The sequence below is a fragment of the Zootoca vivipara genome, chromosome 1 (assembly GCF_965207765.1).
Source record: "Zootoca vivipara chromosome 1, rZooViv2.hap1.1, whole genome shotgun sequence".
Lineage (NCBI taxonomy): Eukaryota > Metazoa > Chordata > Lepidosauria > Squamata > Lacertidae > Zootoca > Zootoca vivipara.
The window spans coordinates 75,526,632-75,547,979 of record NC_142582.1 but is presented as its reverse complement, the minus strand read 5'-3'; the positions used below and the strand labels follow the sequence as shown (position 1 = coordinate 75,547,979).

General features: G+C 40.1%; 1 protein-coding gene and 2 long non-coding RNA genes across 6 annotated transcripts in view; 1 reads left to right on the top strand and 2 right to left on the bottom strand.

The window, feature by feature from the left end:
* Positions 1–21,348, top strand: part of NELL1 (neural EGFL like 1) — a 376,722-nt gene that overhangs the window by 342,746 nt on the left and 12,628 nt on the right. For all 3 annotated transcript variants that reach the window (XM_035117446.3, XM_060275202.2, XM_035117428.3), the window contains one exon: positions 16,323–16,516. In XM_035117446.3, coding sequence (XP_034973337.2) covers positions 16,323–16,516 — 194 coding nt within the window. The remainder of the gene's footprint in view (positions 1–16,322; positions 16,517–21,348) is intronic.
* On the bottom strand, positions 16,539–18,772 carry LOC148687628 (uncharacterized). Its single transcript, XR_015949689.1, has 3 exons — positions 18,652–18,772; positions 17,638–17,704; positions 16,539–16,705 (listed from the first exon to the last, which is right to left on the bottom strand). It is a non-coding gene; the product is annotated as an uncharacterized LOC148687628 (long non-coding RNA).
* LOC148687627 (uncharacterized) overlaps positions 18,775–21,348 on the bottom strand; it is a 46,168-nt gene continuing 43,594 nt past the window's right edge. For both annotated transcript variants that reach the window (XR_015949684.1, XR_015949683.1), the window contains 2 exons: positions 20,644–20,747; positions 18,775–18,873 (listed from right to left, as the gene is read on the bottom strand). This is a non-coding gene — a long non-coding RNA (uncharacterized LOC148687627). The remainder of the gene's footprint in view (positions 18,874–20,643; positions 20,748–21,348) is intronic.

The window sequence follows — 21,348 nt, the reverse complement described above, 5'->3', positions numbered from 1 at the left end:
TTTCTTTTTAAATGTGACTAAAGGGATTGCTCACTGATTGCTTGTAATAGTTCCACTGCCTTCAGAAATAACTATAGAAGTAAAATATGAATGCAGTGAACAGATCTTGTCTAATCATATATAACTTTACAATTCTGAAAATTATCAGCTGATTGAAGGCTCATAAAAATGAATGGGATGTTAGCACTCAGGTGCTTGGAAGGTTCCACAGAGGCTCCAGAGTACTTCACAATCATACATGAGGAATACATTGTGGAGCAAAATCATAATGAGTTGCATATCAAGCCTTTATCCGGATTAGTAGTTTACTGCAATTCAATTTGAACAGTATGACAGAAAACAGTAACTTGATCTGCACTAAAAAATGTCTGGCATTGTAGCTTACCAAAACCAACACCACTTTGAAGTTCCACACGTATTCCCGTTCCCATCTCTAGTGATGGGCAGAACCACTTGGTTGTGCTCCCAAAAGTATGAAAACATTTTAGGATAAGTTAAATCCACTCTTCAGAATTCCCAAATGAAACCCAGAATGGAACCAATGAGATGTAGTGTAGCCTGGTGAGGTCCCTAGAATTCACTGGATTGTAATGTGTGACAAACTTTAGCCAACCGATGGATCCATGGCATCATTGATGCAGCGTAGCAGCTGAGGTTTTCATATTTCAGGCCCTACTTCATAAGAGAACTCTAACACAATATGTGATTTAATGACTCGGGATTGCTAATTAACCAGGAGGAAAATGACCTGGATATTTTAGTTTAATTTTACTAGGAAAGGGGTATGATTCCCCCTTGCCTGGCCTATTTGTTACATTTTAGCTTAGCTAGGGTCTGCTCCTGGACTAAGCTGGTTCCACCCACAATCCCCAGCCTGGGGGATTGTATTTTAAGTGTTGGTAATTATATGATGACTCCAACATTTGGTTATAGTGCCAACTCTATGCATATGTGTTTGGAATGAAGACAGATATAACTCTTTAAGAGTGATAAGAATGGGAGGCAAGTGCTCCCACTCTGTTCATTGCCAGCAAAGAAATCCTCTCGCACTGCAATTCAACAAAGCAGTTCTGCACTGTGTGCATGAGAGTAAGTCTAGCACAGATCCCACCTGTCCCCCTGCACACTCTGCCACTATCCATGTTGTTCTGGAAAGTTTCTGTTGTTGTCGTTGTCGTCATTGTCATAGTCATTAAATTTCTCAGTTGCTTTATCTTGCCCAGGGCAACCCAAAGCAACTTACAACCAAACAAACCAATAAACCCACATAAAAATACAATAAAACCAAGAGGAAAGAGAATTACATTAAAAACATCCAAGCTACTTCTAAAAGGCCAGAGATCGTTAAAGGCCAAAGACCTGGATATAAAGGAATGTTTTTGCCTAGTGGACAAATATATATAATGATGGTGACAGGCAAGCCTCCCCCCTGGGGAGAGCATTCCACAAATAGGGAGCCACTGCAGAAAAGGCACGTTCTCATGTTGCCACCTCCTTGTGGAGGGGACACATGAAAAAGGGCCTCAGATGATGATTGCAAAGTCTGGATTAGTTTATCAGGGGAGAGGTGGCCCTTGAGATATTGCCAGCCTGACCCATTTAAGTTCCACAATCCTCTCACACAGAATTGGGGGAGGGGCTGCATCAGAAGGAGAAACTGGCCAGCATTATCTTCCTTTCCCTTCAAAATGGTGGATGCCTCAGCTTGATTGGCCATAAACCTACAAGGGACCAATTTGCCGGACTTTATAAGGTACAAGGTAATATTTTCCATTGCATTGTGTGTATGTGTTACTTTATACTATTTATATTCTATATTCTATGTATTAACAATCTGAGGTGGCAAAATCAAACACATTTTGCTAGCTTTCTGATTGGAATCTTTTTTTTTAATTCTTTAACTTTAATGCACTGCAAAATATCAACTGTAAGTAAACAGAGAAGGGAACACATAAAAATGAATCCAATTCTTTTAAAATACAGTTCTGTTCTTTAAAAAAACCCAGCTTGAAAGAAACAGTGTACCAACCATATTTCAAAAATTATCTTATGGCTTTGGATACTCTAAAGTTCAGCAGCATTAAAAGTTAACATAGTACATGTTTCACAGTTCCTCTAAAACCATGCTGTTGCTTTTTAGATGTGCTACTAGCTTTCATTTGTAAAACTAGGAAATAAATTGCATGTTAAATGGCAAGTTGCCTGTGAAGAATGATTTGTCAAAGCAATGTTTATAGCTTTAACTTGTGCATATGTTGGTTGCAAGCCTAGCATACATTTGTTATATCTGAAATATTGTAATGGCTTAATGTTCCATTGAAGTTGAAATTAGCACTCTTGTAGTTATTTCTCCTTCCTTCTTTGTGACAGTTATCATGTTTTCTCACCCTGACAGGATAGAACTGTGTTATGTGTGAAAAGTCCTGCAAAAATAGATGCCCACTAAATGCAGAATAACTCTTGATGAAGTTTGGTGCCACAGGAACATTTTAAGTGTCGGGGAAACAAAGTAAATGAACTTGCAGTAGTTGTTTTCATTGTTTCTCTGCCTTCTGCTGCAATTATAATGAAACGCAGAGGTAAATTACTCAGAGAAGTAATTAAGCAAAAGGGAGGGGAGAAAGTGGCACTTCTCTGAAACACTGGTGTTCTGCTTCTGGCATTTTAAAGAGTCAGTTTTATAAAACGATACAGTATAAACAAAAACGTGTAAATGGGATTTGGGCTTGGACATCTATGAACTTCTTACCAATGGTAAGAGATGATAGGAATTGTAGTCCATCGACATCTGGGTGACCAGTTTCTACACCCCTGACTTAGAATGCACAAGTATGTGCACATGAACACAGCTTAATCTTTGTAGCCCCAACTACAAGCTAACTCTGTTAGCATCCATCCCTTGCTACCCACCTCTCACTCCTCTTCCCACTCAGTCTTGTTTAGTTACAAAACTCTGTGAAATGCAATACATACCATATTGCGCAGTCATGCACAATTCAAACAATTCACTGGAAAGGCAGCATATAAATGTTGTAAATAACCAGGGGCTGCTGCCCTGGCCATTGCTTGCCTACCCATCAACCCAAGTTCCAAACCCCTCTCTTTATAAATTGTCAAACACTCCACCCCCTCACAGCTCACCGCAGTCCCAAGAGCTGTGTTACTGTCATCAGTGGCTATGGGAAGGAGAATTAAAAGGAGTGGTGGTCGATGGAGGCCCCTTCCCTGCTGAGGCAGCTCTCCACCCACAGTCCTACTTTGCTGACGCTTCTTCCTCCATAACCTCTGACATGGCTGAAGCCAAAACAGCAGCCTTGGGGGCAAGTGCACAGTAGCAGCTGAGCAGTATGGCTGCTGGGAGCTGCCCTGGCCCTTCCTGGCTGTTCATCTGAGCCAATCACTCAGCGCTTGCACCACTTACTTACTCTCTTCATTGGAGGTTTTTAAGCAGAGTTTGGATGGCCATCTGCCATGGATCTTTTAGTTGAGATCCCTACATTGCAAGAGGGTTGGACTAGATGACCCTCAGGGTACCTTCCAAAACATTTGATTCTATGACTTGCCTACCTCCCTGTTTCCTCTGCCTGCCTACTGCTTTTTCTTTGCATTGAAGTTGACGTGGCTGCGTCTCTTAGAAATATAGAAATAAAATGAAATAGACAGTAATAACACCAAATAAATAGCAATTAAAAATAGCAACTGGTACTTTTCTATCAAATACTAAGAGCAAATGTCCAGTCTGTCTAAAAGAAGCTAGGAACGTTAAGGTAAATGAATCAGAATAGTTTTCTACAGATGGATGTACATATTGCATTCCCAGAAAAGAAATGCAAGGGTCACATTTATCATGCAGCTTTGCTAGATTTCATATAGTTGAGATCGTTAAATCTTCACATCAAAATGTAGTATATCTACTTGAGAAATCTGGCTAGTTCGAGAGCTATTTCCTTCAACAGAGACCATGAATCTGCTAAAAAAGAGAGTTTTAAATATAACATACTGTTTACACAATAAATGACAAATTCATTGACCATCAAATCTGCAGATGTCATTCCTTGGCAATTTATCAACATATAGTCATCAAATCTGAGAAGGGAATTTTCTCTTGCAACCGATGCCATCTACGGTGTTATAGGGGAAACTGTCTAGCACTTCATATAATTTGAACTTCTGCAGCAGTCATTTCATTTTTATTTACCAGAACATATTTTATATACCTCTTAATTGAAAAAAACCCTCTAAGTTGTTTAAAATATATATAATTAAACTCTAAAATTTTCAGTAGAAATCAGTTAAAAACAAAGTATTCAGAAGAAGATATGAGAAAAACCAAACTGAAGATCTTCCTGCCTATTGTCCACTCCCTCTGCCCACTATTTGTCAGATTTTTGAATGGTATTGTGGCAATATCAACTGTGTAATAGGTACTGAATATATTACAAAATTGCATGTTTATTATAAGCATATATTTTTGGTTATGCCGTAGATCAGGCATCCCCAAACTGCGGCCCTCCAGATGTTTTGGCCAACAACCCCCATGATCCCTAGCTAAGAGGACCAGTGGTCAGGGATGACGGGAATTGTAGTCCAAAACATCTGGAGGGCCGAAGTTTGGGGATGCCTGCTGTAGATTGATGATCTACTTTGGGGATCTTGGGGAGGGGAGGGACCAGTTGCTGAGTTGAAAACTGAGTCAGTTGCAGAGGTTTAGAAGAGAGAACAATGGGAAGAGAAATTGGTAGATTGGGTTTAGATTGAAAGGCGTATTATTTAGATTTAAAAGAGTTTTGATGATGGTGATGTAACTAAGTGAAGGCTTGTTCATTTCTGCACATATATGATGATGAAGGTAACTGTAACAAACTCTGCTACAGTGGAATAGTTTAGGACAAATAAAAAATATGTATTTTTAAACAGATGCTGGGAATGATAGTTCTTACACCAGAATGTTTTGAATTTTTATTGAGTTTATTTATTTTACCTCATAAAATTCATACGAAGCTATGAACATGAGTTTGACCAAACTGTGGGAGGCAGTGGAAGACAGGAGTGCCTGGCGTGCTATGGTCCATGGGGTCACGAAGATTCGGACACGACTAAACGACTAAACAAAAAAAAAATTCATACACCACTTGGCTGTAAAAACAACTACAACCTCACAGCAGCTTACAGTAAAACAGTAAGATTACCAGTAAAGAATAGTTTTAAACAGCTATTTTAAGCATTTAAAAGTGGTTTCTTTAAAAAAAAAAATCACTTGGAATATCTTATGTCCTCTCACGCTTGGCAGATATGTGAAATTCTGCAACAACTTTACTTTGAGCCATTATGACTACATTCTCAAATGCACAGGGTAGAGATAGATTCTGAGCAGTAGGAGCATGTGAGGGGTAGCTGGCTGGATTGGGGCCAGTGAAGTGCTCTGCCTGAATCCACTACCACCCCAAATTAGCAGTAACTCAGTGAAGGCTTGTTGCCCATTTCTGCACTTATATGATTGCTGCTTCCTCATGGCTGGATCCCGCACCACTCTGTTTACATTTGAATGACTGAATCACACATGGGTTTGCTAGGACCATTTAGAACAGGCATCCCCAAACTGCGACCCTCCAGATGTTTTGCCCTACATCTCCCATTATCCCTAGCTAACAGGACCAGTGGTTGGGGAAGATGGGAATTGTAGTCCAAAACATCTGGAGGCCGAAGTCTGAGGATGCCTGATTTAGAAGTACCCAAGCCCTCCATCTCTTCTATGTGATTAATCCTTCGGTCTTTCATAAACTAACATGGGTGTATGTCTCATTGAACTAAAGAGAACTTTCATCTTAGTAGACATGCATATGATTGTGTTGTCAGTAATCTAAACTGGAGCTGAGCTGAATTTTGTGCATTTCAGTTTCCATGAGGAAATTTGCATTTTTGACAAGCAAGAAACTGTCTGAATAGAGATGCAAATTACATCAAAATCAGAAGTATTTCATTACTTTTCATCTATGTCTTGGACACCAAGTCCTGGACACAATCTTTAATCAAGCTACATCAGTAGAAATTATCCATTGTGATGCTGAACACACTTTGCTTGTTCAGGTGATTTCAGTGGAGCTCTTCTCATGAATAAATTGATTTAAGATTCATGCCAAGAAGAGGAAGAAAAATATTCAGTTTACCTAAGATATATTTATATCAATTTTTCCTAATTGCAAGTGCAATTAACATTATGTGCTTTTCTTACTCTTCGTTTACCGTTTGAAAAATGGAAGAATTTATCAGTTTAAATGAGTCTCTCTGTGTTCTAAAGCCATTTTGGTACCACACAGACTATGTGCACTTCGTTGAGAAGAAGCCCTAACAAACACAATAAGACTTTACCTCCAAGTAATACAATCTTTCATAAGGCCTCTCTCTTTTCAGAGCCTGTTTTTTTTAATGCAACTGAGTAAGGCATGACTCTTTCTGTTTGTTCTGGGTCTCCGATAAATGCAGTAAGTAAAAATAAATGTAGCAGAGTTTTTATATAAAAAACTATTTTTAAAAATTAAAAATATGATTTTGAGAGATTTAAGGAAGCATATGATAAAATGTAATCAAACAAAATGCAGCAACATAAAAACCAAGAATAAAACCTCCACCACTGAGAACTGGTTGGCACCCTTTAGAGAAGCCTCTTGTTAAAAGCTGGTGGGTGGGGCATGACCATTTGTTGAGACATCTTTGCAGCTTCCATCCAGTCTTTGACTCCTGATCAGGGGCAGACTTTGGTAATATGGCGCCCTGAGTGAGGACAAATTTTGGTGCCCCCTAAATATTTTCATGCCCTCCTCTCTTGCCTTCCATTCTGTGTATGCTCTCAAGAGCACTGTGCCATAGTTGTGGCAACTCAATCACCTGCCTGACTGGGCCCTAACTTTGAGTAGGAACCCGTATAAACAATAGGTGTTGTTGTTGTTATTTTGCACCCCTGTGCAGGGGATCCATCCTAAATCTGGCACTGTCCTAATACTGGTCTTGAATTGTCTAGGTGTGCCTTTGCTGTTCTTCCCTTGTAGCTTGACTTGTACCATTGTTAGCCTTGAATAAAGCTTTCTTCCCAGTCACACGTTAAGTCCTTCGGTTGTGGTGTTTGGGGCGGGAACCAGGACATCAAAAAAGAAAAAGAAGAAGAAAAAAGACCACCTGAAAACAGAACGGCCTACATTTCACATCATTCTGCAAATCTATGGTGTAATCGTACTTGGAATATTGTGTACAGTTCTAGCCTCATAACCTAAAGAGGGTTGATTTAGAGCTAGAAAGCGTTCAGAAAGGGCAACCCAGATGATCAATGGTGTGGAGCAACTCTCCTTTGGGAAAAGGTTACATTTGAGGTTTTTTAGTTTAGGGGAAAAGGCAAAGTGGAGGGACTTGATAGATGTGTATAGGGTTATGCAGGGGTAGATAAAGTAGAAAAGAATAAGCTTTTCTCCCTCCCTCATAGTACTTAGGCCCATCTAATGAAGCTGAATTTTGAAAGATTCTGTCAAGACAAAAGAAAGCACTTCTTCACAAAACACATAGTACTTCACCACCACAAGATGTGCTGATGGTTTTAGAAGGATATTGCCCAAATTCATGGCAGTTGAGGGGATCCATCACTACTAGCCATGATGGCCGTGCACTCCCTCCAGTGTCAGAGACAGTATATCTCTGTAGCACCTTAAAGACCAACTAAGTTTTTATTTTGGTATGAGCTTTCGTGTGCATGCACACTTCTTCAGATACAGTGAAATGGAAGTTTCCAGGCACTTATGTAGAGAAGGGGTGGGGAGGGGTGGGGATGGGGAGGGGGGATCACTCAGAAGGGTGGTGGAAATGGGTGATTGACTGACTGATAGCTGTTGATGACCGCAAACGACTGCAAATGGTTTTGCATGAAAAAGCAAGGGTTGAGATGGCTGAAGATCGCTTATCATGTATAATGAGATAAGAACCCGATATCTCTGTTCAAACCAGGTCCCTCCATGGTTTTGAGCTTGGTGATAAGTTGCAATTCAGCAACTTCTCTTTCCAGTCTATTTCTGAAATTCTTTTGTAGTAAGACAGCTACTTTGAGATCTTGTATAGAATGTCCTGGGAGATTGAAGTGTTCTCCTACTGGTTTTTCTGTCTTCTGGTTCCTGATGTCAGATTTATGTCCATTTATCCTTTGGCGTAGGGTTTGGCCTGTTTGTCCAATATAGAGAGCTGAAGGGCACTGTTGGCATTTGATGGCATACACAATGTTAGAGGATGAGCAATTAAATAGTCCTGAGATGGTATGTTGGATGTTGTTGGGGCCAGTAATGGTGTTGTCTGGGTGTGTGTGGCAGCAAAGTTGGCATCTGGGTTTATTGCAGGCTCTGGTACCAGTGTCCATGTTAAGTCTGGTGGTTGTATTATTGTGGGTGAGGAGTTGTTTAAGATTGGGTGGCTGTCTGTAGGCAATGAAAGGTCTTCCTCCCAGAGCTTGAGAAAGGGAGCTGTCATTGTCCAGGAGAGGCTGTAGATCTCTGATGATGCGTTGTACTGTTTTAGCTTGGGAGCTGTATGTGATGACTAGTGGTGTTCTGTTATTTTCTTTTTTGGGTCTGTCTTGCAGCAGGTTCTCTCTAGGTATCTGTCTGGCTCTGTTGATCTGTTGTTTAACTTCATCAGGTGGATATTTTAGTTCTAAAAAGGTTTGCTGTAGATCTCTTAGGTGAGATTCTCTGTCTGTAGAGTTGGAACAGATGCGGTTGTAACGTAAGGCCTGGCTGTATACGATGGATTGTTTGGTATGTTTGGGATGGTAGCTAGAAGCATGTAGATATGTTTGTCGGTCAGTTGGTTTTCTGTATAAGGTGGTGTCTATACGTCCATCCTGTATTTTTATAGTAGTGTCCAAAAAATGTATTTCTTGCATAGATTGGTTCATTGTTAGGTTGATGGTGGGGTGAAAGTCATTGAATGTCTGGTGGAAGGTTTCCAGGGTCTGTTGTCCATGTGTCCAGATAATAAAAATATCGTCAATGTATCGCAGGTACAGGAGAGGTTTGAGTGGGTAGGAAGTTAATAAAGGAGTTAAACAGAAGTTAATAAAGGAGGAACTCTCTGCACTGGAGAACTCCATCAGGAATCACCCGGCCTGGCAGAAGTTCCACAAGGAAAAACAAACCATTTACCACTCTCAACTGGAGTTACTGAAGAACCAGAAAAATAAAAAACTCTGCAACCTTTCCAACCTACAGGCCACCAATCAAAACAAGATCAACAACATTGTCAATCTTTCACAGCAAACACTCAGCCCAGCTGAGGAATCCGTCCTTTCACGGGGACTATCATTCTGCCCTGCCAAATCCCAACACATGATTCAGTTCTGCGGGGACCTGGAAGCATTTTTCCGCCGTTTACGCCTGAAGGAGTATTTTCATCACACACAAGAACAAGACAAAGTAGAACAAACTACATCCCCACAACACAACACCTCTCAACTTACTGGGGAACAACCATCACCCTCCAAACGCATCAATGAACAGAACATTGACCACCAACTACCACCGAAAAGAAGTTACACAAAAAGGGACTCCACATGGACCCCTCCTGATGGACGCAATACCACACTAGATCTGTACATCGAATGCTTCCGCCACAGAATCCAAACGGATGTGACCAGAAAACACCATCGCTTACAACAAAATCTAAACCATGCTGAAAGGAGAGCCATAGAAAATCTCAGGAACAACCCAGACATTATAATTAAAGAGGCAGACAAGGGTGGAGCTGTCGTCATCATGAACAAAACTGATTACATCCAAGAGGCCCACAGACAACTTTCCAATACTGCCTTTTACATGAAATTGGACTCAGACCCCACACAAGCATACAAAAAAGAACTGAACAAGATTATTAAGGAGCTACCCCTACACATCCAAGAACAGATCCTCACAAACACACCAGCGGAACCTCGGCCAGGAACTTTCTATCTTCTACCCAAAATACACAAACCAGGAAACCCAGGACGCCCCATCATCTCAGGTATTGGCACCATTACAGTGGGTGTTTCCGGCTATATGGACTCTGTTCTGAAACCATATGCTATCAGTGCTCCCAGCTACGTACGTGACACCACAGATTTTCTGAGGAAAATACAATATTTGAACAATCTTCCTAACAATACTATACTAGCCACTATGGATGTGGAATCTCTATATACCAACATCCCACACAATGATGGTTTACAAGCCATAAGGAACACCATTTCAGATAAAACCACAGCGGACTTTGCTACCAAACTCTGCCACTTTGTCCTTACCCACAACCACTTCAAATTTGGTGATGACCTGTTCCTCCAGATCAGCGGCACAGCCATGGGCACCCGCATGGCCCCACAGTATGCCAACATCTTCATGGCAGATTTAGAACAACGTTTCCTTAACTCCTACCCACTCAAACCTCTCCTGTACCTGCGATACATTGACGATATTTTTATTATCTGGACACATGGACAACAGACCCTGGAAACCTTCCACCAGACATTCAATGACTTTCACCCCACCATCAACCTAACAATGAACCAATCTATGCAAGAAATACATTTTTTGGACACTACTATAAAAATACAGGATGGACGTATAGACACCACCTTATACAGAAAACCAACTGACCGACAAACATATCTACATGCTTCTAGCTACCATCCCAAACATACCAAACAATCCATCGTATACAGCCAGGCCTTACGTTACAACCGCATCTGTTCCAACTCTACAGACAGAGAATCTCACCTAAGAGATCTACAGCAAACCTTTTTAGAACTAAAATATCCACCTGATGAAGTTAAACAACAGATCAACAGAGCCAGACAGATACCTAGAGAGAACCTGCTGCAAGACAGACCCAAAAAAGAAAATAACAGAACACCACTAGTCATCACATACAGCTCCCAAGCTAAAACAGTACAACGCATCATCAGAGATCTACAGCCTCTCCTGGACAATGACAGCTCCCTTTCTCAAGCTCTGGGAGGAAGACCTTTCATTGCCTACAGACAGCCACCCAATCTTAAACAACTCCTCACCCACAATAATACAACCACCAGACTTAACATGGACACTGGTACCAGAGCCTGCAATAAACCCAGATGCCAACTTTGCTGCCACATACACCCAGACAACACCATTACTGGCCCCAACAACATCCAACATACCATCTCAGGACTATTTAATTGCTCATCCTCTAACATTGTGTATGCCATCAAATGCCAACAGTGCCCTTCAGCTCTCTATATTGGACAAACAGGCCAAACCCTACGCCAAAGGATAAATGGACATAAATCTGACATCAGGAACCAGAAGACAGAAAAACCAGTAGGAGAACACTTCAATCTCCCAGGACATTCTATACAAGATCTCAAAGTAGCTGTCTTACTACAAAAGAATTTCAGAAATAGACTGGAAAGAGAAGTTGCTGAATTGCAACTTATCACCAAGCTCAAAACCATGGAGGGACCTGGTTTGAACAGAGATATCGGGTTCTTATCTCATTATACATGATAAGCGATCTTCAGCCATCTCAACCCTTGCTTTTTCATGCAAAACCATTTGCAGTCGTTTGCGGTCATCAACAGCTATCAGTCAGTCAATCACCCATTTCCACCACCCTTCTGAGTGATCCCCCCTCCCCATCCCCACCCCTCCCCACCCCTTCTCTACATAAGTGCCTGGAAACTTCCATTTCACTGTATCTGAAGAAGTGTGCATGCACACGAAAGCTCATACCAAAATAAAAACTTAGTTGGTCTTTAAGGTGCTACTGAAGGAATTTTTTTATTTTACTTCGATCCAGACCAACACGGCTACCTACCTGTAACCAGTATATCTCTGAACACCAGTTTCTGGGAATCACAAGTAAAGTGATCCTTCAAATGGCTCACAAATGCAATCACTCCGCCAGTTTGAGGAGGAGGAGGAGGAGATTAGGGTCAACTACAGTTCCCATGATTCTGATAGGGAATGATGCATTTGAGCATATTTTAAAACCTTCATTTCCACTTCAGCAGCAAGGCAAGCTTGCCTCTGGTTACTGGCTCCTGTCAGGAGCAAGGGGAATGCATTACTTAACTTGCATTATGGGGTAAATGACCAAGCTTCGTGGTGATGTTGGGGATCCTTAACATGTTGGTGTCTCTAAATGGAGAAGGATTAAAAGCAGGGCCCCATTTAAGGGACTACAATGGAAGGGTGAGACTATAAGGAATCAAGAAAAGGCTCATAGGCAAGAAAATCCTCAAGTAGAACAGACCCAGTTGGTTTGGGACTTTCTGCTTCAAAACTAGCTCCTTAAATTGTGTCATGAAGCTAACTAATAATGCAGATGTACATGTATAGGTTTATAATATTTGCCTTGTTTAGTAGTTGAACTTGGAATGGATGCCAATTTTTTGAGCCTTATATTTTGATTACTGGCCAATATTAAATAACAAACACAATAACATAATAGTCTATAATTTGCATTAGGGTCCTAAACGGAGTTATGACAAGGTGTTGGGCTTTTCGCTTTATTATTTGTTCATTGGCAAGGTTTGCAGTTTTTGGCAGTGCTGTTTATGAGCTCTCAGCATGAAGTATTTGGGGGTATGTAAATAGGATGCCTCTTCTCCTTTGGTTATATGTATAATAGATTACGTTGGGTTTTGCAGTGCAAACAGGTCTGTTGTACTGAGAATATGAATAATGTTGGTTTCCATAATTGCCAACATCTGGCTTCTCATAAATCTGTTAAATTGCACGGAAGTAGAATTAGAGTCTGTGTTGCAAGTAAAGCAATTACATGGAACTTCGTTGGCAATATGGCCCCATGCTCATCTGTGAAATTCTTTTTGTTTTGAACTGTAAAATCTATGCCTCTAATCTATTCTTTAGCCCCGATTCATATGTTACACATGGTGTAGAATGAAACCTTAACATAGCAAAGGAAAACATTATTTTGCATCTTTTGAATGCAAAAACACCCAAACATTTTTAACAGAAGTGTAAGTGAAAGCCTACTGAAAAGAGAAACAATGAAAAGAAAGTTAACTAGTTTGTATTTTCCCATTAAAACAATTACTTCTCTATCAATTTATTCATGGCCTTAGTTTTATTACTAGTATATAGCTTTCCTTTTTATGATTCTCTTGCAGCTGGCACACAGTGCATGGTATTTGGTTTGAAGGTACCAGGCCACCTTTTCATTACCTATAGTTCTCCTTTCAAGTACTGTAGCATTCCTTATTACATGGAAAATCAAGGAAAAAACCTAATAAATAATATGCACAGTAATAGTCCTTGAAGATGGTCACATTATGGCTATTTATTTTGTCAGAATGAAGCAGCTAAATTATCATTGCAAGAGAGGTCTTCTAGGGAAGGAGAACTGTCTAATGGGAACATTGTGGTAAACTGAGACTCAAACTAGGCATTAAGCAGAGCATTGTGATGTATATGTGTGTGCAGCCTGGGGGGAGGTTGCATTTAAACAGAAAACTAGACACAGAGAGGCTTTTTAACCCTTTTTCTTCCTGTCCTTTCCCAACCAGAAATAGACCTTCCCTTGTGGCTCTTTTTCTTTTCTGGCAGCGGGGGAGGGACATGAAACATAATTAAGGGAGAAGCACTTAAGGAGCTTGCAGTGAAGGAGTAACCCTATTATTGATGCCTGGAGTGCACAATTGATATATTCAACAACATTCTAATGGACCATAGAATCGCTGCTTGCCACTTGTGTTGTAAATTGCACATTTCATACTGCATGTAATCTTTTAAATCTAAAGAAAATCTTTTGCTATGCTACTATATGGTAAGATCATTTTTCATATAATATATATAAAAATGTAAAGGGACCCCTGACCATTAGGTCCAGTCATGGACGACCCTGGGGTTGCGGCGCTCATCTCGCTTTATTGGCCGAGGGAGCTGGCGTACAGCTTCTGGGTCATGTGGCCAGCATGACTAAGCCGCTTCTGGTGAACCAGAGCAGCGCATGGAAACACTGTTTACCTTCCCACTGGAGTGGTACCTATTTACCTACGTGCACTTTGACGTGCTTTTGAACTGCTAGGTTGGCAGGAGCAGGGACCGATCAATGGGAGCTCACCCTGTCACGGGGATTCGAACTGCCGACCTTCTGATCAGCAAGCCCTAGGCTCTGTGGTTTAACCCACAGCGCCACCCGTGTCCCATATAGTATAATATATGTAATATAAATATAATATACAGAATAGGAAGTCTAATTGTGCCATTAGCATTGTAGCTAAAAATAATTTGTGCAAATGGGGCTCATATGTTTTGCCGTTTTTCTGCGGTATTTAATTAACATTGCCACATCTCTAAGAAGAAATGAACCAATAATTTTTGTTTGCTGCTTAAATGTCTACATGCAAACTTTTGAGCTGCTCATTGAGCTCCAGTGAAACAAATAGGACAATCCAAAAGGGTAGACAGAGGGGAACAAAGGGGGACTAACTTCCTTTTCCTATGTCCTTCCAGATAGGGCAGAAGGTGGGACGGTGCTTTCCTATTTTCTAAGTGGCTGTTGCTATTTTTTCTTGTTTCTGGGGGTTTCTTTGTTTCTGAGAAACTTTTCCCTCACAAAAAAAATTAATAGGAGTGGAATAAATTATGCCAGTTTAGAACAGATCTGCAACCTTGCCTGGAACATCCCTTGTGAAAACATCCTTTTCGCTGTTCATTGTTGGAAAGGAACCTTCTGCAGGAACCTTTCCACAACCTTCAACACCTCCCTCTCCAAAGGTGGACTTTTCTCTCCTCCTCCCTTAGGGAGATCTGATGGGTCCTAGGGTCTCAGGGACGATATGACTGCAATCTAAGACAAAATAAATTGTGAGCTAAAAAAAGAACACAATGTAAGTGATATTGTTGAGCTTCTGAATCCCCCATCCTCAAAGGCTCTTTTTTAACCTACAGGTAGGGTCACAATTCTGTCTTCTATGCAGCTTTCAGTTAAATATATTGCTGTATCTTCTTTTTATGCTTATTATGCTTCTCCATTGTTGGTGTAGTTTGCACTTCCTCAGCTAAAATGTGTGTGTATGAATGACTGGATGATCCCTGAACTGAAAATCTTTTCAACTTCATGAGTTCTTATCATATAAAGAGGCAATAGCGTCTCTGCTGATTTCCTCAATTGGCCTACAAAGCACACTAACTCTGAAAGTTGTAAACAGGGCTGTTGTTGTAGAATTATTATTGTGAGTGACTCTTGTCTAGAGAGCAAGTGCTACTTTGCTAATGCTCTGTAATTAGATCCACACTCATTTGTCCATGCCACTTGAATACAAGCCCAGAATAGAGAGACATTAGAAGTACATTTTGCTCTGGATTCCTTTGGGGTTAGAATAAGTGCTTCTTCTACCCAAGAAATATGAGGTGGATTTTCTCTGTTTCACATTTATTGCTACTAACCTAAATTTCAGCTTGAGAGGACTGTCTTATTTCTGCTAAAGACAGGTGTTTTATTTCATCTGTAATAGGAACTGGTTCATATATTATCTTAGCTGTTTTTCTTACATATGAACAGTATAGCATTGGGGGAGTAAAGCACGTAAGAGACCAAGTAGGCATATTTAATTGCTCATGCGAGTGGTTTCCTTGTGTCAGCAGTATAGCATTGGAGGAAAGAAGTCTCTGAAATTAGATTACTTGTGATAAAATAATATAACCTTTTTTTTAAACCAACACACTTAAGGCCAAATTGCCTGAAGGTTTATTCATGGAACTTTCCCTTTCCTCCAGACTATATGTCTGGCTTTTATTTTTTCATGCTCTGTTTCTAACGTGGGTAAACCCTATGACTGCTGTTAGCATGGAAGTGTATTTGTTCATGCAAAAGTTTATAGCCTTACTACTTCATTTTCCTGTAGAAATCCAAGAATAGCCTGCTACCAGGAGCAATTTACTTCTACTCTGTATATATATATATATATATACTGGTCCCCTTCCGTTATTCTTTTAAAAAAAAAAAAAGACAACCATCATTGTTTTACGGCTTCGAGAGGCGCACAGTCTCTTAACCATTAAGCATGTAGGAAGAGTTATAATAATGCAAGAACAGAGGTTTCTAAAAGTTGTTTCTTATTTCTTTTACTTGGTTATGATTCAACTAAGAAATAACCTTTAAAAAAATCATTTTAAGAATGTAGGTGTAGAAAGTATATATCCTCTTAGCAAAGCAGGCCTACAAATCCAGTCTCAAGTAACTACTTGATGTTCCCAAAAAACTGTGGATCACACAACTTGCTGAAGCCCAACAAACTCTTCTGTATTGTGCAGATATTGACGAATGTGCCTTGAGGACTCACACTTGCTGGAATGACTCCGCCTGTGTGAACCTGGCAGGAGGATTTGATTGCCTCTGTCCATCTGGACCATCCTGCACTGGTGACTGCACACATGAAGGAGGCTTGAAACGGAATGGCCAGGTATGGACACTGAAGAAAGACAGGTGTTCTGTTTGCTCTTGTAAGGTAAGTTCCCGTTTGATTTTTTAAAACTCTTTTTAATAATCTAATTTCTTCTTTTCCTTGCATATTTTTTTAAAATAAGAAACCCATTTTAAAAGAACTGAATCCATGTCAGATTGCAGGCTGAATTCTTCCAAAATCACCTGGGCTCCCCCTGGAGAGTTGTAATCTGAATTAATCTTTTCTTGGTTCCTAAATTTTTTTTAAAAAAAGCAAATTCACTCTAGCATGCAGGTTTGCATCCATCCAAAACTGGTATGAGAAAACAAGAAGTAAACTTATCCTGGTCTATACAACTCTTCTATTTATGAAACTGTGAGGAGAAACTTCAGTGCCCTGGGACAGTTGTAGGTGACTGAAAAGATGAACACTGCTGGATGCTAAAAATTACATTTAAGGGAAGCGTTTCCCTGTATGATAGCCTTCATTCATACTTTTCACTTATACCTTTCAAACAAAAATGTCCTCACCACCAGAGGTTTGTATGGTGACAGCAACACACACAGCATTTATAGTTCATTAGCATTCAGGGCATTGTTGCAGGAATCCAAAAACCCTGTAAGGTAAATCATTATTATAATCACTAAAATCACCTAGTGAGCTTGTTGCAGATAAGAGAATTTGGACTGGGAATTTCCTAGTTCACAATTGTGCTACATTAGCCCTCATAGCGAATTATGTTTGAGACTCTAAATGTCAAATGTAGTGAATTTGTGAAATATGAAATTTACTTGGAATATTTGTATCAGCAATATTTGCAACAGAAGCACTACTCTCCTGTTGTATTGTAGTTTGGAACACTGGGGATAATATGACCCGATCCTCAAGCAACATTTTAACAATATTTATGATGCAATCATGCATGCAAAATATGGTTTTTTAAAAGACTTAATTTTCCTCTTTCCTAAAGCATTACCTGAAAATTTAAAAAGAACCTTGCATTCTTGCAAAAGGAACTGCTGGTGGCAAAAATGGCTCAGTAAACTTATTTATTTCATAAAATTTATACACCACTTGAAAACTTCAAAGTGGTTTACAAAAGAAAAAACTGTAAAATCAAGAAAAAAAATTAACCATACTTTAAAACATACAAAAGTCAAAATACTAAAACATATTAAAATTACCTCAACTTGTGTGCACGTCTCCAGAAGGACTGCTTCACAGTCCGGAAGTAGTTCTTGAGAATGTTATCTTTTGAGGAACAAAATAGGGATATTAATACCATAAAGAGCTACAATATCATCATTTGGTGGGAGCATTTCAACTCTTCTGAGCATTCCAAGTCCTAGTGAAGGTATAATATGACTATGCTAAGGCCAGCATATATTGTTTATGGGTCTTAATACAGTTTATTGCTAGTTAGTCAGGACTATTTATTAAAAGTTATTTTAATATTCTCTAATAACTGGCTCTAGTAAATTATGTATGGATTTTTCTACAGTGCCTTAATTGAAACAGAGTCTGGTACCTTTCACATAAAATAAAACATCTTTCCATAAAATGTTCTGTTGAATGTACTCTTAGCTCACTGAAATAGCTAACAAAATCCTAATTGTCCAACACTGCTTCATATGTGAATGTGGAATTAGATCGTCCACCCCATGGCCAATGATATCTAATTCTGGCATAATGTGCCCAGGTTTGGATCATGTAAAGACACCTTTTTTAAAAAATAATAATAATAATTCACAGATAAGTGAGGAAGGGATTACTGCAGCAATCCACCAGACATAATATTTCATCTCTAAACATACTGGTATTTGTTCCTATGAATGAGGGCAAAATTTGCTAAAACATTAAAATTCTAACAGCTTAATTAGTTGAGTGCATTCATTACCCAAAGTAGCCTGAAGTAGATTTTCTCTGCTTTCTCAGAGTACATCCCTCAAGCCTTAAGCGAATTATAACAGCATTGGCGGAGCTGTGTTGTCTTTAATCCTGTTTTCTTTCTGCCCCCACCCTCTCGAATAAAACAGCTTTTCTGACTTGGTAGTATGGAAGCTAGTGTTCCCTGAAAAGAGATTCCCAAGATAGACAGTGTGTGGGTGAAAACATGATTTAAATAGTGATGTACATATTTTCATCTGCTTGATTCAAAGTGGAACTCAACAAACTTGCTTGGCCACTGTATATTTTACCTTTGTGTACAAAAAATAACTGTTGCACAATATGCAAATGGAAGGAGCCCTTCCATTTGCAGAAGAGTCTTTGGTCTGATGCAGACCTCTGCTGATGGAAAGCAGGAAAGGTAATATTCAGACTCTTCCTTCGCTCTGTAGCCTCCCATATCACCTTCTAATCTAGGCAGTTCTGAGGTGTTCCCCGGCCCTCAGGAGCAGATTTTCAGAGGGCCAAGATTGCTGAAGGGGGCAAAGCAGGAATCAGCCAAAATTCCCTCCCTTCTGTTAGCTGTGGTATCCACTGCATCAAAAACTCTTCCTTTAATATAACAGAAATTTGGATTCCACTCCAAATATTTAGAAACATACCATCTAAACCCAGTTTTCTGAACCCAGTTGCAATTCTGGCCCTATGACATATGCAGCAGAACAAGAGTCTAAACATTCCCTCACACTCCTACCTGTGAATCTCCGCCCTAATACCTTGTCTGTCTTTTTCAACACATCAGGCAGTTGTGGTAATGGGAGGACCTCTCTTGAGGCCTTTGTTCCTTCCCCTCTCTTAGTGTCTTTAATGCAGTGCATCATGTGCCGGGGATTCCGGGATTTATCATTCTTAGGCACCTGTGTCCTTCATACGTCTGTTAAGCATCCTGGAAAAGACATATCCTAGTGCTAGCTATGCCTGAAACACTACAGATTATGGAGTACAATGTCTACACCACGAACTCGAGATGGGTGAACTTTTGAAAATTTGCTTTGGATTCACTTGGAAATTATTTGAGGTTCTCCCCTCCTCCTGCCAAACCAGGAAAAGCTTTCCAAGTCAATTCAAGGGTGGAAATATGGGAGGTTGTCTTCCTTCTACCACTGTAATTTATCATGCCTGCACCTCTTTATTATGGCCCCATTAGACATAGTAGCTTGCATTATATTGAATTGGGCAATAGCTGTCAACCCTCCCATTTTTGGCGGGAAACCCCCGAATGATTTTAAACCAGAAAACTCATTTGGAAAGTTCTGGACTCTCCTTCCTTGGAGGTTTCTAAGCAGAGGTTGACTGGCCAGCTATCATGGATGCTTTGGTTGAGATTCCTGCATTGTAGGGGGTTGGACTAGATGTCCCTTGGGACCCGTTCCAATTCTACAATTCTATTATTTATCTAACTTTTAAAATAACCTGTTACATAAATTCACCACCAGTTTTTCCTTTATCTAAATCTCTGATTATTCCAAAGTATTAGCTGCTTTCTTATCACTGGGCTCAAATGACATTCATTTTGTAACTTCTCTTGGTGTAATTAATTGAATTACAGGAGTACTGGTGTTTGGTAGTGGTCATAGTGATGTTGGTCATTGCGGTTTGTTTTTCATTCCTATTTTATCAGTTGAAAAGAGACTAGTGGAAGAATTATTTAGAAATTGCTGAGGTTATTTTAAGAGATGGATATTTGACACTCCAAAGCAACAAGAGACTTTGTGCAGTGGAAAAGGCTACATATTTGTGACACTGAAATATTGGGGTCAAATTGCTCTCTGTAGAGTGCAAAGTGAACAGGTCTGTATACAAAACATAGAATACTATGAGAGGCATAATAATTCCAATGATACTGAAAACTGTGTTGGAAAAATGAAATTCTAATTAAGTCCAAATACCAGTTACAGCAAGTATATGGATTAGGTTGCACTACATATTTAATTTGAGTAATTTAATTTCATTATCACTAATGAATCATTGCAAAACTTGAGTGATGCTGAACTCTGCACTGGTGTATGCAGTGCTTTTCTTCTAGAAGAAAAGGTGTGTGTACTGCATATGCTTGAGTACCCCCAGAAAAAAGCACTGGGTGTAAGCTTCTTTCATACATTAAAACCAGCATTCTTGCTCTTTGAAACATGGGCAACGTTTGAGCTCAGGGTGAAGTAGCTGTGTGACAATGTAGCTTTACTATGCCACTGATAACTGATGTACATTTTCACATTTGAACTGCAAAGTTACTGTATTCTCACCTGGAGATAATGGTTGTCTCTTCAGAAGTTCAGCAGCACAGTGAGTCTCAGCAGCTGCTGTGCCAGCTGCTTCTCGGGTCTACCTGTCTCTTTTCTTCACCCTACTGTAGGAAGCACAACTTTGAGAGATAGTATTGCCTATGAGTAGGTGGGAAAAGGAGGGCAGGTGGCAAGGCTGAAGCAGCAGCCGAGGAGCCTTTGTAATAACTGTGCAGAATCCTCTTGTCACGCAGAGCCTTATGGCAGCAGTGTCCTCCTAGCTGCTTACATAGGGAGCAGTGATGTGAGTTTGAGGCTGCAGAGGCACGCCAGTAGGAGCATTAGGTTCATTGCACTAGGGTGCCTGTGCAGCCCAAATCTTACTACCACTTTGCCCCCCCCCCTTCCTTGGTTAACAATAGCGCATTGGTGCCAGAGGCTACTGCTGTCACTCTGCCCCACTGGGCAAGTCATTCCTGCTACGATGCCTGAAGAAACAGATCTGTTATATGCTGTTGGGACCCCTGCAAGCCAGCCACTGAATAGACTAATCCACTGAAAGCCCTATTCTTAAAAGCAGTTGGGTGGGTTATTTTGTTTGTTTTTGCTTGAATTAACCGTTCAGCAAATGAAAAACCCACCACCTAATTTAAAATAATTCATTAGTATTCTAGATTTCAGTTCAATGCAATGCATGTAAAAGCATTGAAATTATTTATTCACCTA